We start from the raw sequence: 26,649 nt of genomic DNA on the forward strand, positions 1-26,649 counted from the left end.
AATGTGGAGAAAGAGAATGATTCAGATGTGAATGGTGGATACAGCCAAAATACATTAAAACAAAACCAAAGTCAGCTAATTGTAGGGTACCATTTAAAGTGTGCATTGTTTATTGGAATAAACAACAAACACATGCAGAGTTAATTTGTTTCTTTTGCAAGTAGAAATTACTTACTGTTATTCCATTTCTCATACAGACAACTGGGGCTTGACTTAGTTCCAAGAAAAGAATATGCTATGGTGGATCCTGAAGAGATCAGCATTACAGAGCTCTACAGGCTGGTAGGTGAATGTAATATTTGGTACTTTTGCTATCAAATTACATACTGATAGTGTGATGGCCACTCTTTTCTATTTAACCAAAAGTACCTTTCTTGATCCAATAAATTGGCATTTCATAATGTAATTTGTTTTACTATAAGGAAAGAATTTATTTGAACAGCTATGTCATCTCTACATCTGTATGAGATTCTTTGATTTGATATCAAGTTTGTGTGCATGCGTGCGTAGCTTAAATGTTATTTGTTAAAAGTTTTGGTTTCTGATGTACTGTTAAAGTTATGACTGTTAATATGAATTCAATCATCATTAAAAGCTTATGGGACTCTTTATCATTAGAGCTTTACCTGGCTCATGAGCCTGTCTGGATAAGCTTTGTGGAAATATAATAATGGTATAATATTGTCACAATTAATCATACTGGGCTCTTGGTACTTTCTAATATATTAATGTAAATAGCAGTTAAACTGCATAAGAAAGCTTTCCTTTGGGTGTAAAAGCCCATCTTGATTTACTAAAACCAGCACTGATACTTCTTATTCTGGTTAAATCTCCAGTGAGTCTAAGAAAACTTGCCAATTCATTTATGTAGGCTTTGTCTCATATTTAAGTAGTGCAGCTGTTACACATACACAGTTCTGAGACTTATGTGCTGAAGACCAAGCTTGTATTTAAACTGAATTTTATTTATGATAATTTTGTATTTAAACACAAACCCTCCAAAAACAACATTGCTACAATTTTTTGTGGATCTGAAATAATTATGTGTTTTTAAAATAATTTTTAACTTGTATTTTTCTTGCATTGTTAATTTGCAATGTCTAGCCTAATAGTAAATTCTTTGTGCTAGAATCAGTACACCTTTGAGTAATTTTAAAGTCATATGTAATATTATGGGATCCTGTTGAAGCACTAGATGAAATATGGTGAGGAACCATTAATCATATGAAGAAACAGAGGAAAAATAACTCAGATAACTAGTAATGGCACTCATGGAGTGTACTTTGAAAAATAAAAGGGAGGCAAAAGAATAACCTCAGTATGAAGGCTATGTAGATTAGAAAAATTGCTGTTTAAAATTATTTTTTTACAATGTAAGGGAGGGATAGTACAAGTTAATATTGTCCTTCTTTTACCAGGTGACTAAAATGCAGAAGGTATTTTGATGTCAAATCAAGACAGTTTATTAGCTTGTATAAGGCAGTTGGCCGGAGATCATAAAACGTGGATATGATTGCTTTTCCCCAGTTTAAAAGACTGGTATTTAGTCTTCTGCAAAAGCATTTTTTTATGTGTTTGAATACTGGAATATCAGATCATTAACATTTAAACCAGCTAAGAAATACTATGTTGTTATAGCACAAAGCTTTAAAGTAGCTCCACACTTTCAGAGTAGAAAAAGATAACCTTCTAGAGTTTACTGTTTTTCTCCTAGAGATAGCTATGATGAAGTGTAACACTGGGAAAGTAAATTCCCTGTGTCTTCCTTCTCAAATGCAAAAGAAACAAAGGAGAAAGGGAAAAATACAAGTTATTATTAAATTTAAAAAGATACTAATTTGGATTAAGAAAGTAGTTCTGCATTACATATTTTGCCTCTTTTGGTTTTGAGAATTTTATAATTGACTCAAACTGGTCACTGTTTTTGTGGTATTTTTAGATGGAACATCGCCATCGAAAAAAAGACACACCAGTACCAGCTAGCAGCCACCATCTTTTTGTTCAGATGAAGAGCTTAATGTGCTCCAATCTGGGAGAGGAACTGGAAGTAATCTTTTCACTCTTTGATAGTAAAGAAAATCGACCCATCAGGTACCATATGATTTCTATTTAAATACTGATTTTACATAAGTTTTACAATAAATACTATATCTTTTGATCCTGGTAACAAATTCCACATTTAGAAACAAAGGCAAGGTGTTTTTGTTTCGTGAGAGTATTTTGCTTCCTTCTGAAATTCAGTTGTTATGTCTAATGGTTTGTAGTGTCATTAAAGGTTTACAAAAATGTATACATGTCTGTCTTGTTTATGTATTTCACCTTCCAGTTTTGGTTTTTTTTGTATAGGAATATATATGCATGTATGAGTACAGAACGGCCATTTTTCAGTATCCCTGTTTTCATCTCTCCTGATCAGAGCAGGTTCAAAACTTTGAACTTTTGCTTTCTCCATAATATTTATAAGATTAATTATCTGTGGTACATGAGATTGGAGGGCTGCCCTTCATCAGTGACTGAAGCATGTTTTTTATCAAAGGAGGCTTTGCTACTAAGAGAAGGTGCTGGTTCATCAGTGAAACTGTCAAAATAAATCTGTTCTAGAGTTTAAATTCTGTGAGAGACCTGGTTACCTTTGATTTTTAAAATATTCAGTACCTATTTCTATTTTCGCAATTCTGGCTGAGAGAGAAAACATGGGAGTGATTAGTAGTGAGGCCACTATGCATTTAATAAATATGAGCACAGGAGGAGAGTGTAGTTAGTGCAAGAGCTCAGTAAGTTCCGTGTGAGTAATACGCCAGGAAATTTGAACCATTAAATGGCTGTGTAGTGGGGATGGGTGTGGTGGGTTGACCCTGGCCTCCAGCCAGCCACAGCCACCCTGTCACTCCCCTCCTCATCTGGACAGGGGACAGAAAATAGAACAAAAGGCTCACAGGTCAACATAAGGACAGGGAGAGATCACTCACCACTTACCGTCAAAGATAAAACAGACTTGACATGGGGAAAATTAATTTATTACCCATCATATCATAGTAGGATAATGAGAAATAAACCAAAGATTTGAAACATTCCTTGCCATTTCTCCCTTCTTGCTGTGCTCAACTTCATTCCTGATTTTCTTCTACCCAGCAGTACAAGGGACTGGAAATAGGAGCAGTGGTCAGTTGGTCATACAAGGTCTCTGCCACTCCCTCCTCCTCCAGGGAAGGACTCCTTGCACTCTTCCTCTGCTCCAGCCTGGGGCCTCTCCCACAGGAGATGGTTTTCCATTAACTTCTCCAGCTTGAGTCCTTTCCACAGTTGTCTTAAATATGGCAATAGGAGTTTAGGGAACTATGTGGAAGTTGGGCTCAATTTGACAAAATTGTGTTTGTGCTTTGCAGTGCAGGCAAAATTAGAAACCAGTACGTTGGAGGAGGGGTATACTGGGTACATTAATTTTTATGGTTAGTGAGATCATGTATAGACATTTAGTATTACAGTGTTAGCTGTTAAATACTGACATTTCATTCTGGCCTGCACTACAGACAGTAGTCACCAAAATACAGTTTCCTGTCGTTTCTGAGAATTAAATGTGCATCAGGACATGTTGTTTGTGTTCACTCCAATGAATGTCACAGCAGGTGATAGATTTACAAGAGAACTTCAGACTTTGACAGTAAACAATTTGGGGTGATATGGATTGCTGCAAACAAGGTTAAGATAGTGGTGGTGTTGTGAAAGCAAATGGATTGGATTTCATGTTACATGAAAGCACAAATTCTAGAGCTGTTTCTCACATGCTTGCTGTGATCTGACCTTTAGTTATTGATTCCTGACTACTGTGTCTGTTTTCAGCTGCTGTGAACTTCCTCATCCCATTACTAGCAAGCCTTGAAGAAATGTGTTGTTACAAATCCAAACTGCCTTCTGAGGCATGGGGGAATGACAGAATAAGCTTTGTGAAGCTAATTTGCACCATCTGCAAATCAAACAAACATACCATCCTGTAACAGAAAAAAACCCCAAAAATACCCTCTCAAGAAACAACTTCTCAACATACTGGAAAAGCTAAATCTAAGAGAGCTTTCACAAGAACAAATTAAATGTGAGGTATATCTGTCACAGAATGAGCTCTGGAATGCAGATGTGTCCAAGATGAATACTTATATGGTCTGTCTGGATTAGACATGGAAGTGACTTAACCTTTTTATTATGGAGTTAAACCAAAGCTGGTTGGTTATGGTGCACAACAGTATGGTACAATGTATAAATTTTATTCAGTACAAATGGGTGGGATATTTCAGAGATCTTTAGGCCCTTGCTGGGGCATCCTTGAAATGAACAATCTCCCTCAGAAGAATGATAATGTATGAGAGGAGACAGTGTCCCCAGCCCCCATGGTTCACGCCCTGCAAAGATACCAAGGCCTATGGGCAACAATGGAGTTGAGGAGCTTGTTGGGTACACAGACTCTTCTGCTCATTTCTAGCAAAAGTGCAGGTCAAAAGCTGTGTGTGGCAACACCTTAAGCTCTGTCACAACCTAGTTGTGTCATTTGTCCATTGGTCTCCTAAGTCGTTTTGTGGTTCAGTAGAAAAATGCAATGAAAAGAACAGATGAAATTTGTTACAAGCACAGGTAAAGATAGAAGCATATGAATATAAATGACTTAAAATGTATTTCTTCAAACCATTGCTATTAGAATATTTTGGGCTTTATTTCTTTGGGTTTTGCTGTTTTATATGTTACATTTTGCAAGCACTGTATGTGTGCCAAGGTTTCCTCAGGTGGGTAATCCTGTCTGCTTTAATGAGACTGTTTGAACACATAATAGAGTGTTCATTGTCTACCTCATATAAATTGACATAAAGTAAGTCAACTCTGTAGCCTCTTAAAGAGTTCAGGTGAAGAGAGTAAAGAATTCAGATTTAATAATAGAATTTCTTAAAACTAACTTAGCGTCTTCTCAGGTGGACCTGCAATTGTAAAATCTCTCTATATCAATATATCTATATCTAATAAATCTATTTTAGTTTTTCTAACCTCAGGTATATGCAATTAAAGTAGCAGCTTTAAAAGATTGTTGGAGGACTAGAAGCAACATTGTCTGATTACTTTTTTAATTGATTGGATATCTTTCTCCTCAGCTTTTTTTTTGTGTGCTTTATGTTATCAATATCATACATTCAACTCTTTGAACAGCAATATTTGTTCAAGTATCACAGTAAACAGAATAGCAGCTGTAGATGCTGAGGTGGGGAGAGTCTCTCCAAAAAGGAATAGTATTTCCAGTCCAGACTAGTGCAAGAAAAAACCCTGTGGAAAAGTCCATGCTTTGGAAAATAAGGTAAAAAGAAGGTACTTTGTAACATAGGGAATGTATGTTTTAATAGCTGAGCTTTGTATTATAGTGCAAGAATAGAATTGTCCGCAGCCCATTTTAAACTGTAGTTTTCTCATGCAATATTAAGAAATTATCAGACTTAGAAAATACCAATAAGCAATGAAAGATAGTGCAACTTTTTCTTGTTATGCAGTTATAGATTCTCTCAAACGAAAGTTTGAGGCTTCAAGTTCAGAAAGAGTTGATACTGAAATCATAAAGGATATAAATTCTCAATATTGGTTATCTGAGTTTTTGACATCAGCCCTTAAGAGTGGAATCTATGGGAAAAGCATTCTGAATTTGCTCTTAAATATTTTCAAAGAACTTGGGGTAGTCAGATCAAAAATAAATGATAGCTATATGGACAAATTTAGTGTTTTTTACTATGTATTGAGTTTTTTTAGTTTAAATAGCACAGATATGTTGTGGTAGGCAGTGTATATATTTAAGGAATATTCTCCTAAATAAACATAAACATTGGTGGTCTCATTGTGGGACCTACCAGTGCATTTTTAGGATAGCACCTTTTAAAATAAGTGAAGAGATGGAAATTAAAGCCATAAAATCATTCTGCTTTTGATAACGTATCTTAGTATTCCTTTAGTATTTTAAATAGATCATTAGATGATCTTTAAGGTGTGTTGCAATCCAAACCATTCTATGATTCTATGAATAAAAGAAAAATTAGGTATATTTATAGATAGACTATTCTCAAATTATTTTTCATCTTTGACAGCATGTATAAATGCTCATGATTTTTCCAACATATACTGAGAATTAGATAGTAGGTTTTTCATGGCGTGTGAAAAATTGATTTTGAAATGCATTAGTAACTTTCCTAGGGCAGAAATCTGGTATCAATGACAGAAAAAAATCAGTGATGCTTCGAGGCTTTTTTTATTTTCAGACTTTCTAGCTAAAGATTTCTCTGGATTGGTAGGGGCTGTTATGCCTTGCTTACACCTAACTTAATGAGATCAGCCCCCACTTTGGGCAATAGGAATAGTATTCTATCAGCTTTACTAAGTTAGAGGTAAGTACTATTTTGAGATCACTTTCCATTTGTTTGGGACAGGATGAGATTGTACTTTTCTCCAGACTTTTCTTTTGTTGTAGAAAATTTTGATTAAAAATAACTATTTGTAAACATGTTGGCATCCACAATAATGGCAGTCTTGTTGTATTAAGTTAGGAGTAATAATAAAATACAGGTTTATCTATGACTTTATTATTATTATTAATAAACAATAATAATAAATCTTATTTTGAAGAGTGTTTCTATGTTAAAATAATTGTCTAATGTGTGTCTTCACACTCTAAAGGGCTTTTTTTGAACATGAATATTCTACTTGCATGGAAGCAAGAAAACTGTCAGTATTTAAGTCAAATAGTTAAATCTGAGTCATGACATGCTTCTGCTTATTAAAAGAAGAGTTGCAAATCATTAATTTTCTATTTAATTCGTGCACGTTAGTTTCACATGATATGTATGCATATGTATATATCCATATTTCTGGCTAAAATAGCTGCTAGGAATAATTTTTGCTATTACTTAAATTAACAATAAACAGCTGAAGTCAGCCCCTGATAGTCCCTAGAGTTTTCCCTGGTGTGTTTTTGTATCATGTTCCATTTGTTTCTCCCCTTCCTTCTGCTTTGCAGTTTCCTTTCCTAGAACAGTAATAGCCCCTGAGTGGGGTAGAGCAAGCTGTGAAAGGCACTGCTTTAACATGGTACAGCCATATGGCTTATCCCAGTAAAGTCCTTTGGTTTATGTGCTGTTATGTCTTCTAACCTTTTATTTCTGTTCCTCTTTTATTTCTGTTAAGGTCACAAGTTCAGTTTGTGTATTCCTTGGGTATTTTTGGTTCTTTAAGAAAGTAAAAGACTATAATGATGACACTTACATTTTAGAACTAATTCCACTAGTATAGAATCCTAAAGAAAGCATTTTAGCAATGCATATGCAGTTGTAGAGAGTTGCTGTTACTGTAGTTGGAAAATTAAAAAGGCCCATGGTCACATCTCTTGAGATTTGTTTATCTTTTAGTTCAGTCCTATTTTTCTGGCCACTGCTGAACTTTTACTGTCTACTTAGAGCTGTTCCTAAAGTATATGAGCTCAAACATACTCTATCTGGATGTCTACTGGTACTTCGTGTTCTTAAAGAAATGTTTTTATAAAATCTGTTCTGGAATCTGGCATGTTGCACAAATGTTTGAGAAAAGCTAAATCAGAGGGACTTACCAATTTGGTATAGAGTCTTGAAGATCTGTTTTTATATAATCTAATTTTGTTGTAAGCAAATCAACAGTTTGAAAGTCTAAGACTGCTGTTTACTTATGCAAGTAGTGCCAGCCAGTAGGAGTGGATTTGTAGAGCAACAGTTCGTGCTAGACCCAATGTTAACATGTGTAAATGTTTTAAGGATTTTACCATGGACTGAATCTGTGGTTGTGTGGACTGAGTGGCAGCAGCATATGTTCTATTTTGGATTCATAGCCAAACTGCTCTGGCTTGTGAATCAAAATATGGAGATGATCTTCTGATTGTCTTCAAAAGCACCTATTTCAATTTAACTTGATCATGTAAGTCATAAAACAGTGTATGTAAGATGGATATTACAGGATTATCGTTTGAATGAGGAAAAGTTCTGTAAAACAGAGTAACTTAGTTGTGCTTTGGGACTTAATTGTTTCTACTGCAATCACATTGCAAAAACATTTTCAGAGTTCAAAGGGATGCTAGAACCCTGAGTGCAATTGATTTAATGTAGGAAACAATAACTTTAGGTAGTTGTTACAGCTCTAATGGAAAACTGGAAACGTGCATTTGCAGCATTTCAGCACACTGCAACAATCTTGTGTTCTGGTGTTCTGTATTAGCTGCTTTATAAATCAGTTGTAGTGTGTGGTCATTTGTGAAGTTTTAGAAGTTCTTCTATTCCTTGGAATATGAAGGGCAATATATAGAGTCCCAGTATTAAGAGTACTGAAGAGTGTGAGTGTGGTGATGATTGTTAGCTTTGGGGATACCTTTTTCTCTTACCTAAACAGAAGTTAGTGAAACAAACTTTTCTTTCAGCAGTAAGATCACACTTAAAAAGCCAATGATAAGTACATCAAGGGGTTGCACAGTTACAAGTTTTGCAGTGGCAGATTTTCAGAGAAATAAAGGACATAATAAATAAAGACCCCAGTCTGTGCTTTCCGTTCACATGTACTAATATCAGCTACCCAATACAGCATTTTTTTGCAGCATTGATGACCTTAGTATAGCCAGGGGGACCATTTACACTGGAGCTCTAGGAACACCAATCATATAATCAAAAATATATTGATTTATTTTTTGTATCAGATCATGGAAAGATCTCACTTACTAGCTTTTAGTAGAATCAGTTTAACAAGTGGCAAGGGACAAAGTAAGAGTGTAGCTGTTTTCTAGACAATGCGTATTATTCACTGAGGCTGTGTTAACTTTATTTGTTGCTACAAAAATATTCTGCTGCTATAAAATGAACAAAGCCAAAAAGCCCAAAGAAAATATTTACCAGATGGCTGTATTAAAAAAATCAAGTCACCCCCGTGTCCTCTGAAATTCCTACCTTTCCAGTGTAGATGCCATAAGACTGTATTAATACATGTAGCACATTACCATCTAGAGATCTTGCCTGGGATTTTTTAGGAGAATTTTGAAAACACCAGCAACACTAGGTAGTGTATTATGAGAAAGGGAATGGAAGGTGTTAAGGCTGCTGCCTACATTTGTTCTGTTCAGACTCTGGTCCCAGTTTTTGGCATTTATAAGTATGCATAAGAATGCTGCATCTCCTGGTCAGAGTCCTGTTCACTTAGCTGATCTTTACATTTATATAGAGTTTGTGCCTCTGTCTTATGCCAACATACTGGTGTAGAAATTCTTAAATCTGTAACATGACCCATAGTTCTTATGTAGCATTCTAAACCATTTTCTTTTTTTCCAAGTAGCAGTACTATTAATGGGAAAATTTCAAGGCAGCACTTCAGTAAGATGATATACACTGTGTCTGTGTCAATATGATATGAACATCTTATCAGAAATGATTGGTGCCTCTGGCCCCATCTGTGTGGGGAGCGGAGATAAGTTGGCATGCTAATCCTCCTTGTTCTATCACCTTGAACAACCTTGTTTGTAGCTGTCGTATTGTCCTCAAATGAGAAGAGATTCTTAAACAGCAGAAAGAGAATAGGCTGTTTATCCAAGGCCAATGAAAGCCAACTGCATTTTTTTTGTGAGCTTTTGATTATATCCTTAATGACTGTGTAAACTCCAGACCATACCAAAGGATAAGATTGCCCTTGTTTTGTTTTACTTGCAACATCACCTTTTAGTGACATCTACATCATCAATCTTTGTATCCTTTTATTATTTCACTTTTGTTATTCATTTAATTAAGTGAAATCACTTGCCAAAAGCTTAAATCTACATTAATTAGTCAAAATAATCACTACTTGGTGTTCTAATTTTTAAATTTTTGCAGAAATATACTCTGTTTTCCCCCCTTATTCTGCAATAATATTGTGAAAGGATTTTGTAAGTAAGAGAATGTTTAAAGGCATATTCTGCAACCTCCATCAGCATCTTCAAACCTGGGAACTGCTCATCTCAAAGAACCTGACTTTTAGTAATCACTCTAACTTTGTGCAACTCACTATTACTGTTAACAACAGTATATTTGTGAAGGTGTAGGGTGGGAACTCAGTGCAAGGCACAGAAGTTGATAAAAAGGTACAGTTGAAGAACCTTGACCCTCTGTCTCACGAAAAACATGTCACATGTTGTGAGGGATAGTTAATTAAGAACCATCATGTCATTTGGAGCTTCTGGGCAAGTAGATAAATGGCAGAATACTGCATCATGACAGTTACTAACTTTCAGAGGTGGAAGAGGGAAAGGACTGTAAAACACCATATTTCTATAAAGACCCAAATGACCTGGCTGTCTATCTGGGCTGCCTGTATGTGGTACTTACACATAATCACACAATCATGGAATGGTTGAGGCTGAAAGGAAAGTCCCGAAGTCATCTGGAGTAACCACTCTAGAGCTGATTTTCCAGAATCGTGTCCAGATGGCTCAGAAGTATCTCCAAGGATGGAGATTTCACAACCCCCCTGGGCAGCCTCTGCCAGTGCTCAGACACCATCCAGCAGTAAAGAATTTGTTCCCTGATGCTTAGCAGGAGCCTCCTATGCTTCAGTTTATGGCCATTTTCTCTCTGGGAACCACTGAAATTTGCTTGACTGTTCTCTTTGCACCCTCTCTTCAGATATATTCCATATTAATAAGATCCACTCTGAGCTTTCTCTGCTCCATGCTAACCAGTCCCAGCTGTCAGAACATCTATCCAGTCCCTTAATAATGTCCAAGTGTGGTATAACGAGTGCTGAGTAGAGAAAAGAATCACTCCTTCATCCTGCTGGCAATACTCTGTCAAATGCATCCCAGGATATCACTGGCCTCCTGTACTGCAAGGGCACATTTATGGTTTATGTTTGACTTGGTATCCACCAGGATGCCCAGATCTACAACATGTGAGTCTATTATTACTTTTCATCTTATTTTCACACTCTTGTTTCTTTATTTTATTCTGACATTAGAGATGAGAACAAAATAGATTTGGAAAATGATTGTGAGGACACTTTAAATCCAGATTTGGAAAGAATTTCAAATGATGAAATGTATCTCAAGTACAAAAGCTGGAGAAAGATGGAGAAAATAATTTTATATATGAGCACATGCATGCACATTAGTTGGTATTAAGATTTTCTGCTTTTGCCTATGGTTTCTTTTTCTATATCTGATTGTTTGGTATTTAAGTTTTGCGTCTCTGAATGTCATGAAAATTCAGAGACTCTATTAATAAATAACCCTGCATAAAGATGTGTTTCTTTTGAACATTTTCTATGAGAATTAGTATCATTCTGGGGAGGGAAAAAGTGTATGTGGTATTTTTGAGTTGTTAAGGATATGTTTTAACTGTGCCTCAGACATAATTATGTGGTACCAATAACACAGAATTTCTGAGAGGTGTGAACAGACTAAAGGCAGAGTTCAGACTGGACTTTGTTGTACTTTTTCAGCAATGTGAATTATTTATTTCAGGTGCTCCCTAAAAATTTTAATCTGTCATAAGATGATAGGCTACTCTACCTTTTCCCCTTATGATACTATTTTAGAGTGTTTAACCTTCACTTTGTTAATACTGTGCCTTGGAAATTATCACTCAGATACCTTCACATTATCCATGGATCTTTTTTGTCTTGAGGTACTCTTGGATCTTGACTTTTTCCATGTAAATGTGCCAGCTAAGGAGGGCAGGAATTTAAGCTAAAGGAGCTAGCAGCATTTTTGGTAAAGGGAGCAACCCATGGGAACCAGAAGCAATTGATTGGTTCAGGGCTATTTTTCTGTTAGTATTTCCACAAAAGCATGATTGCACTTTTAATGGATTACAGCATAGGGTAGTTCAGTGTTGTTTTCAATTTCCTGTGCCGTGTTCACAAAAATATCTAATCTTGCACAGAATTAAAACTGTGCTATAGCAAATTATGCAAAATCAATGTATATATATGTGTGTGTATCTATATATATATGTGCCTTATAGGTGCAGGAAAGATGAAGCATCTTGGTTTTTCTGGCTAGCAGACTCGAAAAGGAGTCTTCCATTTTAGTTTAGTCACTTACTACTCTGGTTTGCTACTCCTTAGAAGCAAAATAAAACAAAACCAGCCTAGTTTTATTTACTTCCTGCTTAATCAAGAGTTAGTCCTAATTTTAGCAGGAAAGTTAAAACACATGAAAGAAAACATAAAGGTCATTTTGAGAGGAAAGCAGCCACTACTCTTTTATGTATTTGGAATAAAAATACTTCTTTAGATGGCTAACTTGGTATGTACATTTCTGAATGTGGTTGCTTTTTTTTTATATCATTCTATACATTGATATATGTATATATACACACAGTACATAAACAGGCTTAATTATTTCATTACTCGCTCTAAGATACATGGTAATTTGCCCATTCTCGTGGACAAGAATGTATTAGTGCATCTGTAATTTGGCTTACCAAAGGCATCTTAAAAAAGAAACCTGAATTTCCAGAAACTTCAAAAGCTTCCCCTCAGAAAATGTGCATAATTTTTTCCAGTTATTCATTTTGAGCAGAAAAATTCCTATGTGCAGGATTATAGTCAAGTCATATAGAGGCTGTTAGCCTTTTATTGGCAGGAATAGCATAATAGTTAAAGTCTTTCTGCTTGGATCCTAGATGTGGAGATATTTTGGAGTGGGAATTGTCACTGGAGATTAGCAAAAAGATTGTTTCGTGGTACCAGTCAGAGTGGAAAAGTGAAAGGTGTGCCTCAGTTGAATTCTGGTTCTTTGCTTGAGGATACTGTCTTGAATTGCCTGCTGTTCCTCCAGAGGCGAGAATGCTGAAGCACTGGCCCAGTCAGTCAGTGTCCTCTGTTTAGAACATTGTCATTTGTTGTTTTACATGGCAAAACAGATACTCACTCCACCTATTATTCTGACCCATAATGTAATCAACATTCCATATTCAAGCATAGGAACTTCAGCCTCTTAGGTATCCCGTGGGTATTCAAGCTTACTTGTCTTGGCTGTTCTTTACCGAAGTCTGATTTCCGGTTTTGATGTGAAATCTGTTTTGGGTTTAGAAACTCTTCACAGGAACATACAAGTACCAGTGAGAAATTTCAAAATCAGTGGATTGGTACATTACAAATATTTCTACAGATCTGTCCTTTTTCTCCTTTGTACCTGTTAATATTTTAAATTTTTTTTAGTTTTCAGATACCATACAGTCGTGGAATAGATTTGATTGGAAGGGTACCAATAAGATCTAGTTCCACTCTCCCTGCCATGGGCAGGGATGCCAATATCAGTAGCAAATATATTTTTTATTTCTCTCTCACTTGACTAATTCCATTCGTAGCTCGGTTTTACATATTCATCAACAACAACAGTATAAGCAGATAGGATTCATCTAGTGGGAAGATGTATGAAAGGAATGTTTGACACAACTATATTCTCCTGCCAAATGTTTTGGCATTATGGTAGTTTCTGTAAGAAAATATTTTCTACAGATGAAGATTGACCTTCATTGCTGGGTATCTTGGTTTAAAATAATTTAAAGAGGTGCACACTCTAAAATGAGTTATCTCACCTTAGTTTCAACCAATCCCTTCCCACTAATTAGGAAGAAATGTGAGTAGGTATCAGTGGAAAAATAACAGTTTACTAACAAGCAGAACAGGAAAAAAATAACAGTAAATAATCACTAAATGCAAAGTTTCCAAATCTCAGGAAGGGAGGGGAAACAAAGAGATATCCAAATTGGCAGGGTACCACCCCCTCCTATGATGGTGGCCCCCATCGCTGACTGCGCAAGGGAAAATGACATCTGAGGTTTTCCAAAATGGTGCCTGCCACAGGAATGCAATAATATTTTGGGTTACCCACAACACCAGGGGATCAAAACACTTCATCCTGGTTTGTAAGAGGTTCTAATTGTTTCAGTAATACTTCTGGTTTGTGCTGGTTTTGGCTAAAGTGGTGTTCATTTTCTTTACAGTAGCTCGTATGGGACTGTGTTCAGATTGGTTCCAAGGACAGTGCTGGTAGCACAGGGATGTTTTAGCTATTGCTGAGCTGAACTTATACTAGGTTAAGTCCTTTTCTGCTTCTCATCCCACCCCACCAGGGAGGAGGCTGGGAGTACTCAAGGAGTTGGGAGAGGATACAACTGGGACAACTGTCCCCACAGGGACATCATGCTCAGCATAGAAAGCTGAGGGAAGAAAGAAAGGAAAGGCAGCATTTGTCTTCCTCACTCACTGTTATCTGTCATGGAGCCCTGGTTTTCTGGGAATTTCTGGCCATTCCCAGAAATGGCCATTCCCATTTTCTGGGAATGGCAGGAATGACTTCCACCTGCCTGCCCATGGGAAGTGGTGAATGAATTCCTTGCTTTGCTTTGCTTGTGTGTGTAGCTTCTACTTTATGTGTTAAACTGCATTAACCCCCAAGTTTTCTGACTTTTACCTTTCTGATTCTCTCCCCCACCCCACTGTGGGGGAATGAGCTGGTGACTGAGCTATCAGCTGGGGTTAAACCACAGCACTTTTACAAATCATTTATTTTATCTGACTTTTTGCAGTGCTGTATAATTTGTTGCCATTAATTGGACAGTTTTGATAAATTGTTCTTCAAATACTGGCTATTCTTGAATTGCAACAGAATTAACATTTTCATTCAGGCTAGTACAAGTATTTTTTGAGGAGTTGGTGTTTCAGCAAGTGTGATTCTTTGGCCTGATGGCCTAGACTGTCCTATTCAGCCTGTGTATAGGAGCTGCTGCATGTGACATTACTACAAATTGCATTTGTCAATAAGTAAATTGAGGTAGATAGGGTAAGAATGAGTTCCTTAAAAAAAAAAAAAAGGCACAAATGTAGTCTAACAAGCAAATGCTTCTGAGGAGATTTGGTTTTGTATTTTGTAGGTAGGGAGACATTAATAAGCCCTCCCAGGAGTGAGAATGTGTTAGAAATTAGTTGTATTTCATGATGTAGCTCTGTTCCTCTCAGAGCCATATTCAGTGAAACAAATACACCTTCTTATCCACTGTTTAAAGATTGTTTCTCAAATATCTTCTACTTACTGTAGTTGGACTAAGGGTGCTAGCTTATATAGATCTTTGATCAGAGCTTGTATAGATAGATAAATTTTAAAAGCCAAACCAACCCAATCAAGAGGAACCTGTGGTATCAGTTACACTGCTCATATGCACTAACAAAGAAACCTCTTACTGATTCTGTTGTAAAAATCGAAAACTGGAAAGACAGGAGAAATAACTGTTTTTAAATGTGATGGTGAAAACACTAGAAGAAGTGACCTATCATGTAGCTGATGAAGCTTAAACAATTAGCTGCATTCAGAAATAAATGCAATGTTGGAATAGGAGTATGTGGACCAGCCATGACATGTATGCCCCAGATTTAGGTAACCATGAGATATATTGAACACCAATGGGGTGTGTATATATATATTTGTGTAGTTGGTTTACAGACCATCTCAGTAAGAACATGTTGCAGTCACACTGGCTACCAGCAAAAAGCATGTTAAGATTGACACAAAATACAGGCTTGCTGCTTGTAAACCCCCAAATGGCATTGAATACATAGGAAGCCAGGGGGTGTTGGAGGAAGGGGAATTTTCTTAAACGCTCTTGTTTCCCTTCACTTTATCAATTTCTCCTCCTCCTTTCAGGTTTAATTTCCATCTTTGGGGAAAATGGGCAAATCTGCTTGTATCGATGCTGTTAGCTCAGTCACAGACTAGGATAATAATCAAGACTGTAATTCAGCTTAAAGGATCTGTACCAGTACATATAAAGGTCTGTGTACCAGTAATGCTATGATGCAAAATGTTTATCCATAGTGGCAGACTAAGATCAGTGAAGGCTCCAGTTTCTGGTATATGTTTTTTTCTTTCATTGTAAATACCTGCTGATAGATTCCTAAAAACAGTATTTGTCATCTTCCTCTGGTTCCCAGTATGTCATGAAAAATAATTTAGTTATTGCTCTCTAGCTCTTTTAAGATACGTGTGATACCATCTTTCATTTAAAATGCAGGTGCAAATATATAAAATAATATAGGTTATGTTCATAAAAACTGTCATAAAAACTAATTTCTCAAGGCTGTCTTCTGTTAATAAAGAGGTAAAAGAGGATGAGAGCAGGAGCTTGATTTAACTATGTAAGACTGTTTTGCTTTTCCTCCAATCTCCTTTTCTGCTTTCTCTTTTCCTAGTTAACTGTACCAAGGGAAATTAGGCTCCACTGCATAAATTTATGAACATTCTTTGAATGCTTTTTCCTCTTCTTCTTCCCTCACATTGTCATCATGGCTAGGGGACAGAAAAATAAGCTTCAATGTACCACCATAAGATTTTTTTTTTGTGTTAATGTTTTTGCTTTGATCTTTATCTGAAATTGGCTGACATTTTTATAGTACACATTCTTACTTTTCTGTCCCCCTTTGCTTATTGCCTTGTATTTTACGGTTAGAAATTTGGGAATGGTTTTTTAAGTACATAACAGATGCAATGCAGGGACTGAATTCCTGTGGATCAGCTGGTACTGCTAAGTCATGTTGGCACATTTATCATTCAGTTATTCTCTGACTAAGGATATACTTCAAGGCTTTATGTTCTTCCAGAAACTTATATGTTATACAACATTTCTTTATTACTTATTTCACCACTAAGTATGAGGGTAGCATTTTGTGTCTGATGTGGGTTTTATGAAACCACTGAGCCTTTAGCTGTAAATGAAGTCAATTCAGATTCAAGTTCCTACTGAATATCATTGACAATGTTCTGGAATGTAATAAACTTGAGGTGGTGAATTATGTGGCAGAATTCTCTTATTGCTCCTCATTGATTACTTTGGAAATCCCTGTAACCTATTTTCAAGTAGCATTTATAAAGATGTCTGAAAGTGGAGCTGTACTGAGAACTGTTGACTATTTGATGTCATAGTTTTTTGCCACAAGAATATGCCATGTGTATAAATCTGGCTGGATTTTTTTTTTTTTTTGATAGTGTGTTTATAAATCATAGAGCAAGCAATCTGTCTAGACTGGTACCATGTGACTGGTAATATTTTCCTACTAATACTAAGGATATAGAGGTCACATATGAAAATAGAACATTTTTCAGCCGTGTTCCTTTAAAATGCATCTGTTAAGCCTGCAGATTTGGAACACATTGTTACTCTGCTAATACATGAGAAGTTACAGTACAAAAATCCCTTGTTGACCTTCTTAAATTAATCTCTCCAGCATTAGTTATTTCCTTATTTTCAATGGAAGGACAGCTGAGCTTAAATGTGTACGACATGTTTAAGTGGTGAGATAGGTGCTCATAAACTAAACTAAACTCAAGTCATCTTAATACAAAGAAGAGGTATTTCTGCTTTGGGGTACTGCTGTGTATTTTTGCTCTATTTATGTATGTGTAGCTGGCTGCTGAGAAAACTGCTGTGCTGTAAGATACTAGCTCTAGATTTAACCCTCTGAGATTTTTACTGCTGTTTGAAGCCAGGCTTTCAGATCTTGGGAAGTCTGTCTTTATGTTGTATTATGAAGGCTGTTTACTTTCCTTAGCACTTTTCACAAGCTGTTGGTCTCTACAAAAATTCTTTGAAATGGCATAGAAATGCCCATGCTCTATGTATGTAGATATAACATTGCCATTTTTGTCTTGTAATCTTATAAGTCTCAACTGCTTGCATTTACTCCCCGGAAATGTTCAAAGATAACCATTTTAATCTGAGCTTTAACTGCTACTGTCATGTTTCTAGTGAAAAAAAAGCTATCATAAAGCACCAAGCAAGGATTAAGATTTTGTTGTTGTTTTGGTTTGCTTTTTTCATTGCCACTGGGTTCTCTGCTTCAGTGAAACAAAATTTCAAATGCAAATGAGGAATGTAGATCTGCATAACCATTACATATCTATTGCAATCTTTGTGGCATCACAAAGTCTTTGGCTTTTAGTTGTGTTGTGAATCATAATCTCATGATCTGTGAGTATAAGCAGCGTTTGAAAATTTCATATTGTAATCAATAGTGAATAGGAAGCTTTCAAAAGATGTGCCTTTGTTTGTGTGGAATGTAAACTTAATTAAATACAGAATATACTCCCAATTAAATATATTTCCCAGTTAACAGGTAAACGATGAAGATAGCTTATGAATGGTATTTTTCTTTGAACCAACATATCTAGCATTTCTTTTAAAGACAAAAAGATAGTAAGATGTGGTGTGTATGTATTACTTTCAAGTTGTTATATAGACTGAGGTAAAGCGTGAAATTCAGAATCACCTTTACTGGCCAGGTTTTTATTGACATGTACCAAGTGCACAGAAGCTCTGTTACTGCTGGAACAGACCTTTCCATTTGTATACAGTTTGAAGTTGTTCCACACATAATGGGGTCCTAAAACTTTAGCTACTTTGGAAATATAATTAATAATTGTTGTTCAATGTACTGTAATTTTGTATGAGACCTAAAAACAAACTCTGCACTTTTTTTTACCGTATTTTCCAATATTGCAAATTTAGTTCAATTCTAAATGAAAGGACATAATTATTTTGAAACCAGTTATAAATCAATAGCAAAATACCAACTTGTTTCTCTGTAAAAATAGACTTTCATAAACAATCTTTAAAACTCAATGTTATTGTTCTCATGGAGACCTAAGCTGCAGAAGTTTGCTGTATCATAAAAGGTGAATGAGAAAAATAGCGTTTTGCTGAGGAAATAACATTTTCATGTATTTTGATGTGTGAGCTCCTCTCTACTGTTTCTTAGGTTCTGCCCTTTACGGTGTTTGATAAAAAAGCTGTACAGCTGAAGATTGCATAAAAATTTTCAAAGAATCACAGTAAGAGAGTCTTAAATATTTGCTGTTTCAGCCTGGATAGCTGGCTGGAGAAATGTGCTCTTAGCTGCTACAGCATCTTGGGTTATGTCAACAAGAACGTCACCAGTTGCTTTTGGGAAGTGATCATTCCCTGCTCAGCATCAGTCAGACCATGCCAGATTTGGGTCGTTCAGTACAAGACCAGTATTAATGAGCTGCAGTGAGTTCAGCAGAAGGCCTCACATTGTTTGTGGGCAGGAGCTCCTGAACTTGGAGGTCAGGTTGAGACAGTGGGGCTTGTTCAGACTGGAGAAAAAGCAGTTTTGAGGGGAGCTAAATCACAGAATAATCACAGATGTGTAGAATGTTTTGAGTCAGAAGTGACCTGTAAAGGTCATCTAGTTCAGCCCCTCTGCAATGAGCTAGGACATCAAGTTTGGAAAAGCCCTCCAAGATAATAGAGTCTTGGAGTCTTGCTGGTCAGCACCCTATCCAACCTGACTGGGTATTTCCATGGTGGGGCATCTATTACATCACTAGAAAATCTGTTCCAGTGTTTTACCACTGCCATTGTAAAAAATGCTTTCTTATTTCTAGTCTGAAGCAACCCTCTTTTTGTTTTTTAATCATTATCCCTTGTCCTATGGCAACAGTTCCTATTGGGTAAAAAGTTGGTCCCCATTTACCTACAAGATCAATGATATCAAAGGTGCATGGTGGGACAGTGAGAGACAAGGGATGCAGAATGAAACAAGAGAATGTGCATCTAGATGTAAAGATAAAGTTGAGGACAGTCAGACACTGGAATGGGTTTTTTGAGAGCCTTTGTGGTTTCCATAGCTGAAGGTTTTCTGGATAAAGCTCTGAGCAAGCTAATTTGACCTTATAGCTGACCCCACTTTGAGCAGGAGTTTGAACACAGAGGCTCTTTGAGGTCCCTTTTAATGTGAATGACTGATTCTGTGAATGGTCAATGCAGATTTTCTACAAAGCAAATGCTGGTGCAGTAAAGATTTTATTAGTCTCTATTGAGATGGATCTTGTCCAACATATTCCTAATGATTTTCCAGCTGCATTTTGCAAAGCTATGCTTGAATAGTGGTAAACCATGTTTAGTTTCTGGAATAAACAGAAGATGTGGATACAGCTGAGAAAAAAAACTAGTTGTACTTAGGAAATTTTATTTCTGATTTGAGCATTGCAGGACACCCAGCCTCATGTGTCTGGCCAGCTGGGGCTTGGGCTGAGAGGGTGAAGGGAAATGTCTATAACATTTACTTTCCTTTCCCATCTTCCACATCTCTCACTACAGGAATATGATTGTTACATTTCTTACAAGGCTGTGTCTTAGAGAAAATTATCCAAAGCATGGAAGGTTGGCTTTTTCATAATATGGCCATGCATGAATTTCCAGGTTTGCTTAGAGTTTATCCATAAATCCTACTATCTAATGGACATATTTCAGAAAATAGTTTCTCTTCCAGTGTGGTCTTGTGTCCTCTTCTATTTGGAAATAAGAATTCTCTGCATCTCCCTACTAGCATTATTAATACTTGTATCAGCTGCAGCATTTAACACCCCACAGTAGATTGCAAAACAGGATTTCAAAAATGAAATTGCCCTGCTGGAACTTTCGAGACTCTTACAAAACTGCTAAAATCAGTGTACTGTAGTGGGGGGTTTTAATGGAGTTGTATAAGAAAAATGTCTCCTACAATCATCATCCTACAGATGAAAAAGAATATTGGTTGAATAAAAACATGGTGATGTTGACATTTGTTTAGCAAGAATCAATACTAGCTTACTACACATCTAATTTTAATTCTAGGATAAATGGATTTTATTGTTTGTATTTCTCTATGTACTAGAATGTACAATGTCATTCTTCCAGATGACAATCAGACTTCTATTTTGTGTTGAGTTTTTAGTAATTTTCTTAGGTGGTTAACTTGATCATACCCTTCACTAGTGTCTTTTTTTTTTTTTTTTTTCATTCATACATCTGACACTTTCAGAAATAAACTATTTCATTCATTTTTATCTTGAGGAAGGTTGCATCTAGAACTAAGATCAAAATGAGATCTACTTTTGCTATAGTGTTGTTCAACATATCTGTCATATTTGTTTTCTTACAGTGAAAGATTTTTTTTAAGACTGAATAGAAATGGTTTGCCAAAATGTCCAGAAAAGCCTGAAAGACACTGTTCCCTCTTTGTGGTGAGTTCTTCCTAGTCTCAATTTTTTTTTGTGCTGTATGTTGAGAATAGAAGTTGGATTAAATTAGAGCTGCTCCCTAAGCTTGTACATTGCAATGAATATCAACTCAAAAGGCTGATTTGAGGGGCTGAAGGGCATGGGTGAGCCCCCAGTCTGAATGTTTTATGGCAGCACGTGGACACTCACTGAACTTCCATGTAGGCACATGTATCAGTTGTTCTCTCTGCAACAAGGACCAGTTGTGTTTCCTCCTTGCTCTTTTTACACCCAAATGATTGTTTGTGCAGCACTCTCTGTACTCCCAGAATATTTAAAATTGCACATATCCATCATAGTGAACTGTTCAAGGCACACAGCAAATCTCTTTAGTCCTCCCACTGATTTTGCTACATTACAGCAAATTCAAACCAGGATATTTTAGGACACTCATTTTGAGTGCATGACTGCCAATTTGAAGTGTTGAAGAGATTTGTTAATGCTATATAAATGAACTCACTGTTCATTTATCACTTTCACTGGCAGTAAAAGCAGTGTGTACAGGTCTCCTTATATGTTATATTTTAATCAGAAATCATAAATAATGAGTTTTTGATCTTGTGCAGGATTTGGGTAGCAGTGAACTCAGGAAGGACATCTATATCACTGTGCACATTATCCGAATAGGTAGGTATAATCTTATATTTGTTAGACATATGGCAGTAAATAAAAGAAAACTACTTGGGGCTAGCTTTTGGATTTGTTATAATAGCTAGATTTTTGAACAAACTTTTGGAAAAGAAAATGCCTGTTTTTTGTTGGAAAAAAAATGCTTGGATTTCTCAACATTCTTTTATGTTATTTCTCAAGTATACTACTAGTTGAGTTTAGATGCAGTATTATACTTTGTTACAAAACAAAATCAAAATTTCAAAGATGAGCTGTTTTAAGATGATGGTGTTGTCCCTAGGGAGTCCATTCTTGTTCTGAAGTGTAATTTCAAGCATCCTTTGAACATAGAAAAACTTGTCTGGACATTTAGTGTACCTCACTTGTGTTTAATTTCTGAAGTATATCTGATATTTTTCAGATGAATTTTGTATTCTCCCTGATTCCTTCAAAAAGGGCAAGAGATGAAAAAAATGGACTATATTTCATTAAAATTTTAATCTCTGATGCTATAGATAGATATCAAGTCCTGTAGAAAAAAGTGGAGAAGTGTACATTTGTGTTAGGTACTTACTTTACTCTGGGCTGTACTGATGTGGAACAATAATCTTTGGGTCTGCTTCTGACCTCTTAGATATTGTTTTCTTTGTAAACTGCCTCTAGTTGCATCAATGCAGTACTAAATATAACTTCCTATTTTTGAAAGACGTTTTGGTTTGAAGTATAGTTGCTGTAACTTGTACTGAGTTGAGAAACAATTTATTACAAAGTAAATTTTATTTTACAGCTGTGAAAAATAATTTTCCTTGCATTTTTATGCTGATTTGATTTTTCATCAAAATACAGTGTTTTGGTTTTTTGGCAAGGTTTTAGAAAAGATATGGTAAATTCTGATATAAGTATAGTTAGAAGGATAAATGTTTTTAAAATATTAAATCATAGAATTTTTACAGTTATGTAACTTTCAAATATATTCACAGCCAAGTTTATATGTGAACCACTGAAATATTAAAACAGTTAAAAACTAAAAAATAAAAAAGGCTAAAACAACTTTTATCTGCTTTGTGGTGTAAAAACGAACAATTACTCTTCAAGCTGCTGTGACGCATAGGGATATTTGGAGGAGACATTGCCCTGCAGCAACTGCAGCCACAGGTTTATTTTGTCAGAAACTAAGACTTGGTGGGAAAGATGTGTTTAATGCACAATTGAATAAAATGGCTAGAAAGAGGGCAAAAGTTTCAAATGCCATGAACACAGCAAAAATATTGATAAATTGTATTTAAATCAAATAGAAAAAGCTAGGAAAAATATTTTGTTTCAAATCTTTCCCTTGGCTGCCTTCTTTCTTTCCTTACCATAAATTGTTCTTCTGCCCTTTGTCATCTTTTCTCCTCATGTTTCATATCTTCTTCTTTATTTTTCTGCAACTGATCAATTATCCCCTTGCTTTCCAGTTGCCTATAAGATAACAGCATTTGAATACCAAATTGTATGGTTCAATCACGCTACCCATCATTTATGTGAGAGGAGTTAACATCCACAGTAACATAATTCTTACCAGACAGTGAATGTTGAGCACTCTGTCATGTCTGAACTCTTAATTTGATTTGATAGTGTCATGAGGATTCTATGACTGGGTACTACAAAGTGGTGTTCATTGGGTGAGGGTCATGAGAGGATGAGCAGAACCTCTGGTCTGAGACCTTTCAAGATCACCACGTACTCAGTGGACTTGACGTACCATTTTCCTATCTGAATGTAGCATAAAGATGAACCAGGTTCCCAATGAGAGTATACTTGGCATTTTCTGAGCTGGATTGCTTGCTGCCTGCCTTCTGTGGTTTGGAGAGACACAGTTCCATGGATTATGCATCAAATATGTGTTTTGTTTGGCAGGACGAATGGGAGCTGGAGAAAAGAAAAATGCCTGCAATGTACAGTATAGACGGCCCTTTGGCTGTGCAGTCCTGAGTATTGCGGATTTGCTGGCAGGAGATTCAAAGGATGACCTTGTCTTAAAAGTCTACATGTAAGAAATGCTTTTTTTCTTACTTTTTGAAAGCACCTTAGAGTAATTTTGCATCAGAATCAGTGGTATTAAATGCAGTGTGAGTAAATAGCTCCTGGTCCTTTCTTTTCCAAAAACACCCAGTAGCTGTGTTTTTTGGTTGTTTTTTTTTCACAGTGTGGAAATTTTGGCTAGTTCTACAGGTGTGTTTATGAAGTGGGATAGTATTAAAGATAAAGGCTACATCCTTTTAGGTATTTGTGTATGTATTGGCATTTTTCAAATTATTCTGGGGCTCTCTTATTATGGCAATGTAAAGTGCTTTTAGGAGTAATTTGAGTGCCTTGTGCTGCCAAGGCATCTAGTAGAAGTACTTTGTAGCTACAGAAAAAAAGCAGGCGGAGTATCCTTTTGTGAAATGAAGCAACTGTATAATGGGAATAACAAAAATATAGAAGACAGTGCTGGAGAATGAAAAATTTAAAGTAGGTTTAAAAATGAATGCTTGATTAGATAGTGGATTTTGACTGATAGCAATTGTGGTAATTTCAATGCATGGTAATTTCCTGCTGATCTTGGTCATTATAGTAATAAGTGTTTTGTGGAGTGGTCTAGTCTAACTACATATACCTGGGGCATGTATTGTCATGTGTATGAGAAAGTTCTGCCCTTCCCAAGGGTAGCTCAAATCTTGAAGGCATGGTGTCTTTCCTCTGGCTCCATCTGTGGTGAATTAGAACTGCTGGAATCAGTGCTGCAGAAAAGCAGCTTGGTGTAACAGGGAACAGGTGGGCTGCCTCTTATTTAGACTCCCAGAACATTAAAGTCAGATAAATGGTCACTCTTGGTTAACAAATTGTTAAGTTTGTCTACCTATTATATTTTGGGTTTTTAGGAAAAAAAATGCCTGTTTGTTTTAAGATAACAAAAACAACGGAAGAAAAATTATCACTAGAAATCAGATTTAATGCTAAGGCTAACTCAGGTCTAAACTTTGAAAAGTGATCATTAGAGCATAGTCAGGTTTTCCTTGTGGAAAACCAGCTATTTTCTAAATGTATACTGAAATGCTCTTTCATTGACTACCTCCTGGAGATAACAACCTTTTAAAGTAACTTTGAAGTGTATAGCACAGATTTTTCTGTTTACTAGGACCACCTCTGAGTCCTATGTCTTCTTTGGATTGTCACAAGATAGATTTCTGTGTGGGTTAGCCCTGAGGGATAGATCTATACAGAAATGTACTTGGTCATGGCTGAGTTCCTCAGCATAATTTTTCCTGTCTTTCTCCTATCCTTTGCCACACAAAGCAGGTATTTCATGGTGCCTTTCTCAAAAGGTGAGGGCACTCTTTCTATTGAGACAGGCAGTTTCATGGGGCTTTCTTAGCTCCCAAACATTGTGTTACTGTATTGTGTTATTTGTTTCATGAGCTAAAGAGGATTTATTTGAGGATATGTTGTGAAGCTGTTGTGATAAATTTGTGTTCCCGTTTCAGAATTAAGAAAGTTGTAATTTTTCTAGGTGCAACACAGAGAGTGACTGGTATCAGATCCATGAAAATATCATTAAAAAGCTGAATGCACGTTACAACTTGACAGGTTCCAATGCAGGTGAGTAATTTGCCACCTTTCTGTTTGCATTCTTAGGTGTTTCTTAGTTTGCAAATGAAGTGGCTCTATTGTAGAAAGACTAACATCTATGAAATAACCTTTTTTGCACATAGAGAAAAATAGTCAGATGAAAATGTACAATTCTGCTGTTCATGTGCACATATAAAAATAAATCACTGAATGAATTTTCTTCAAGGAGCTGTATAATGAATTTTTATTCTGTGCTGAGGAGCTACAGTTTTCTGGAGTTCGGTTCTGGAGCTGATCAAATTATTGATCCATATTGCCTGACATTTCTGCTTCACATTTTCATTGGGAATATGAAATTTGCCATGGACATTACAGCGATGCTTTAGGAATGGAATTTCTGGTGTAGTACTCACACTAAAAAGAAAACCACGAGCCACTCTCCTGCCACCTCTGGTGGGAGATACGAAAGGCAGAGAAACTGAGGTGACATAAAAACAATTTACTGGGAAGAGCAATGAGATAAGAAAAAGAAAGAAACAGCAGCAATATTACTAACAAAAGTGTACAAAAGAGAGTGATTCACATGCAAATGCTCACCGAGGGCCTGGGCAACAATCAACAATGGTGGATGAGTTTTCCCCTCTTTCCATGCTTTCTCTTGACCTGCAGCTACACCTCTTCTTGGAAGCCAGTGTTCCTTACTCCCACACCATCGATGATGTTGCTGGTGTAGAATAGCAAACTAGACATGTCCACATGGCTCCATACCTCACCCTTCATTGGCCAAAACCAGAACTATTATATATTACACTTCAAAAAGAAATGAATGTACATCTGCATTCCTACTGGTAGCTTTGTATTGCAGCTGAGCAAGATGAAGGGTTGTAATTTAAGAATTCACCAAAAGTCCTCCATAGTCAGCTGTATGTGACTGGAACTGTCAAAAATAAATTTGTGTGTGAGACCTAAGGAATGAGACACAACTGGCCTTTGTTATTATGCGATGGTGGTTTGGCTCACAGGAGATAATGAATTTGTTGGGGTTTTTTTTTGTTTGTTTTTTGTTTTTTTTTTTTTTTTTTTTTTTTTTTGTTGTTGTTGTTTTTTTTGTTGTTGTTGTTGGGGTTTTTTTTTGTTTTTTGTGGGTTTTTTTGTTTTGTTTTGGTTTTTTGTTTTTTGGTTTTTGGTTTTTTTTGTTTTCTTTTTTTAATATCAACTTGCTAACTTTTTCTGAATTCTGTCATTCAGAAGGGGGGGTCAAACTTGAAATGAAACCTGAAATGGAGGCTTACGAGTCTATTGTCCCTGTATTCAAATGTTCATTTTCCCTA

At 36.2% G+C, this 26,649-nt stretch overlaps 1 protein-coding gene across 4 annotated transcripts in view; it reads left to right on the forward strand.

The window, feature by feature from the left end:
• DOCK4 (dedicator of cytokinesis 4) overlaps positions 1-26,649 on the forward strand; it is a 224,168-nt gene that overhangs the window by 90,685 nt on the left and 106,834 nt on the right. For all 4 annotated transcript variants that reach the window (XM_088165485.1, XM_088165487.1, XM_014871177.2 and 1 more), the window contains exons 7-12: positions 198-282; positions 1,940-2,091; positions 20,998-21,079; positions 21,682-21,742; positions 23,624-23,756; positions 25,260-25,348. In XM_088165485.1, the coding sequence (XP_088021611.1) occupies positions 198-282; positions 1,940-2,091; positions 20,998-21,079; positions 21,682-21,742; positions 23,624-23,756; positions 25,260-25,348 (602 nt within the window). The remainder of the gene's footprint in view (positions 1-197; positions 283-1,939; positions 2,092-20,997; positions 21,080-21,681; positions 21,743-23,623; positions 23,757-25,259; positions 25,349-26,649) is intronic.

The sequence above is a fragment of the Sturnus vulgaris genome, chromosome 5, assembly GCF_052056855.1.
Source record: "Sturnus vulgaris isolate bStuVul1 chromosome 5, bStuVul1.hap1, whole genome shotgun sequence".
Classification (NCBI taxonomy): Eukaryota; Metazoa; Chordata; class Aves; order Passeriformes; family Sturnidae; genus Sturnus; species Sturnus vulgaris.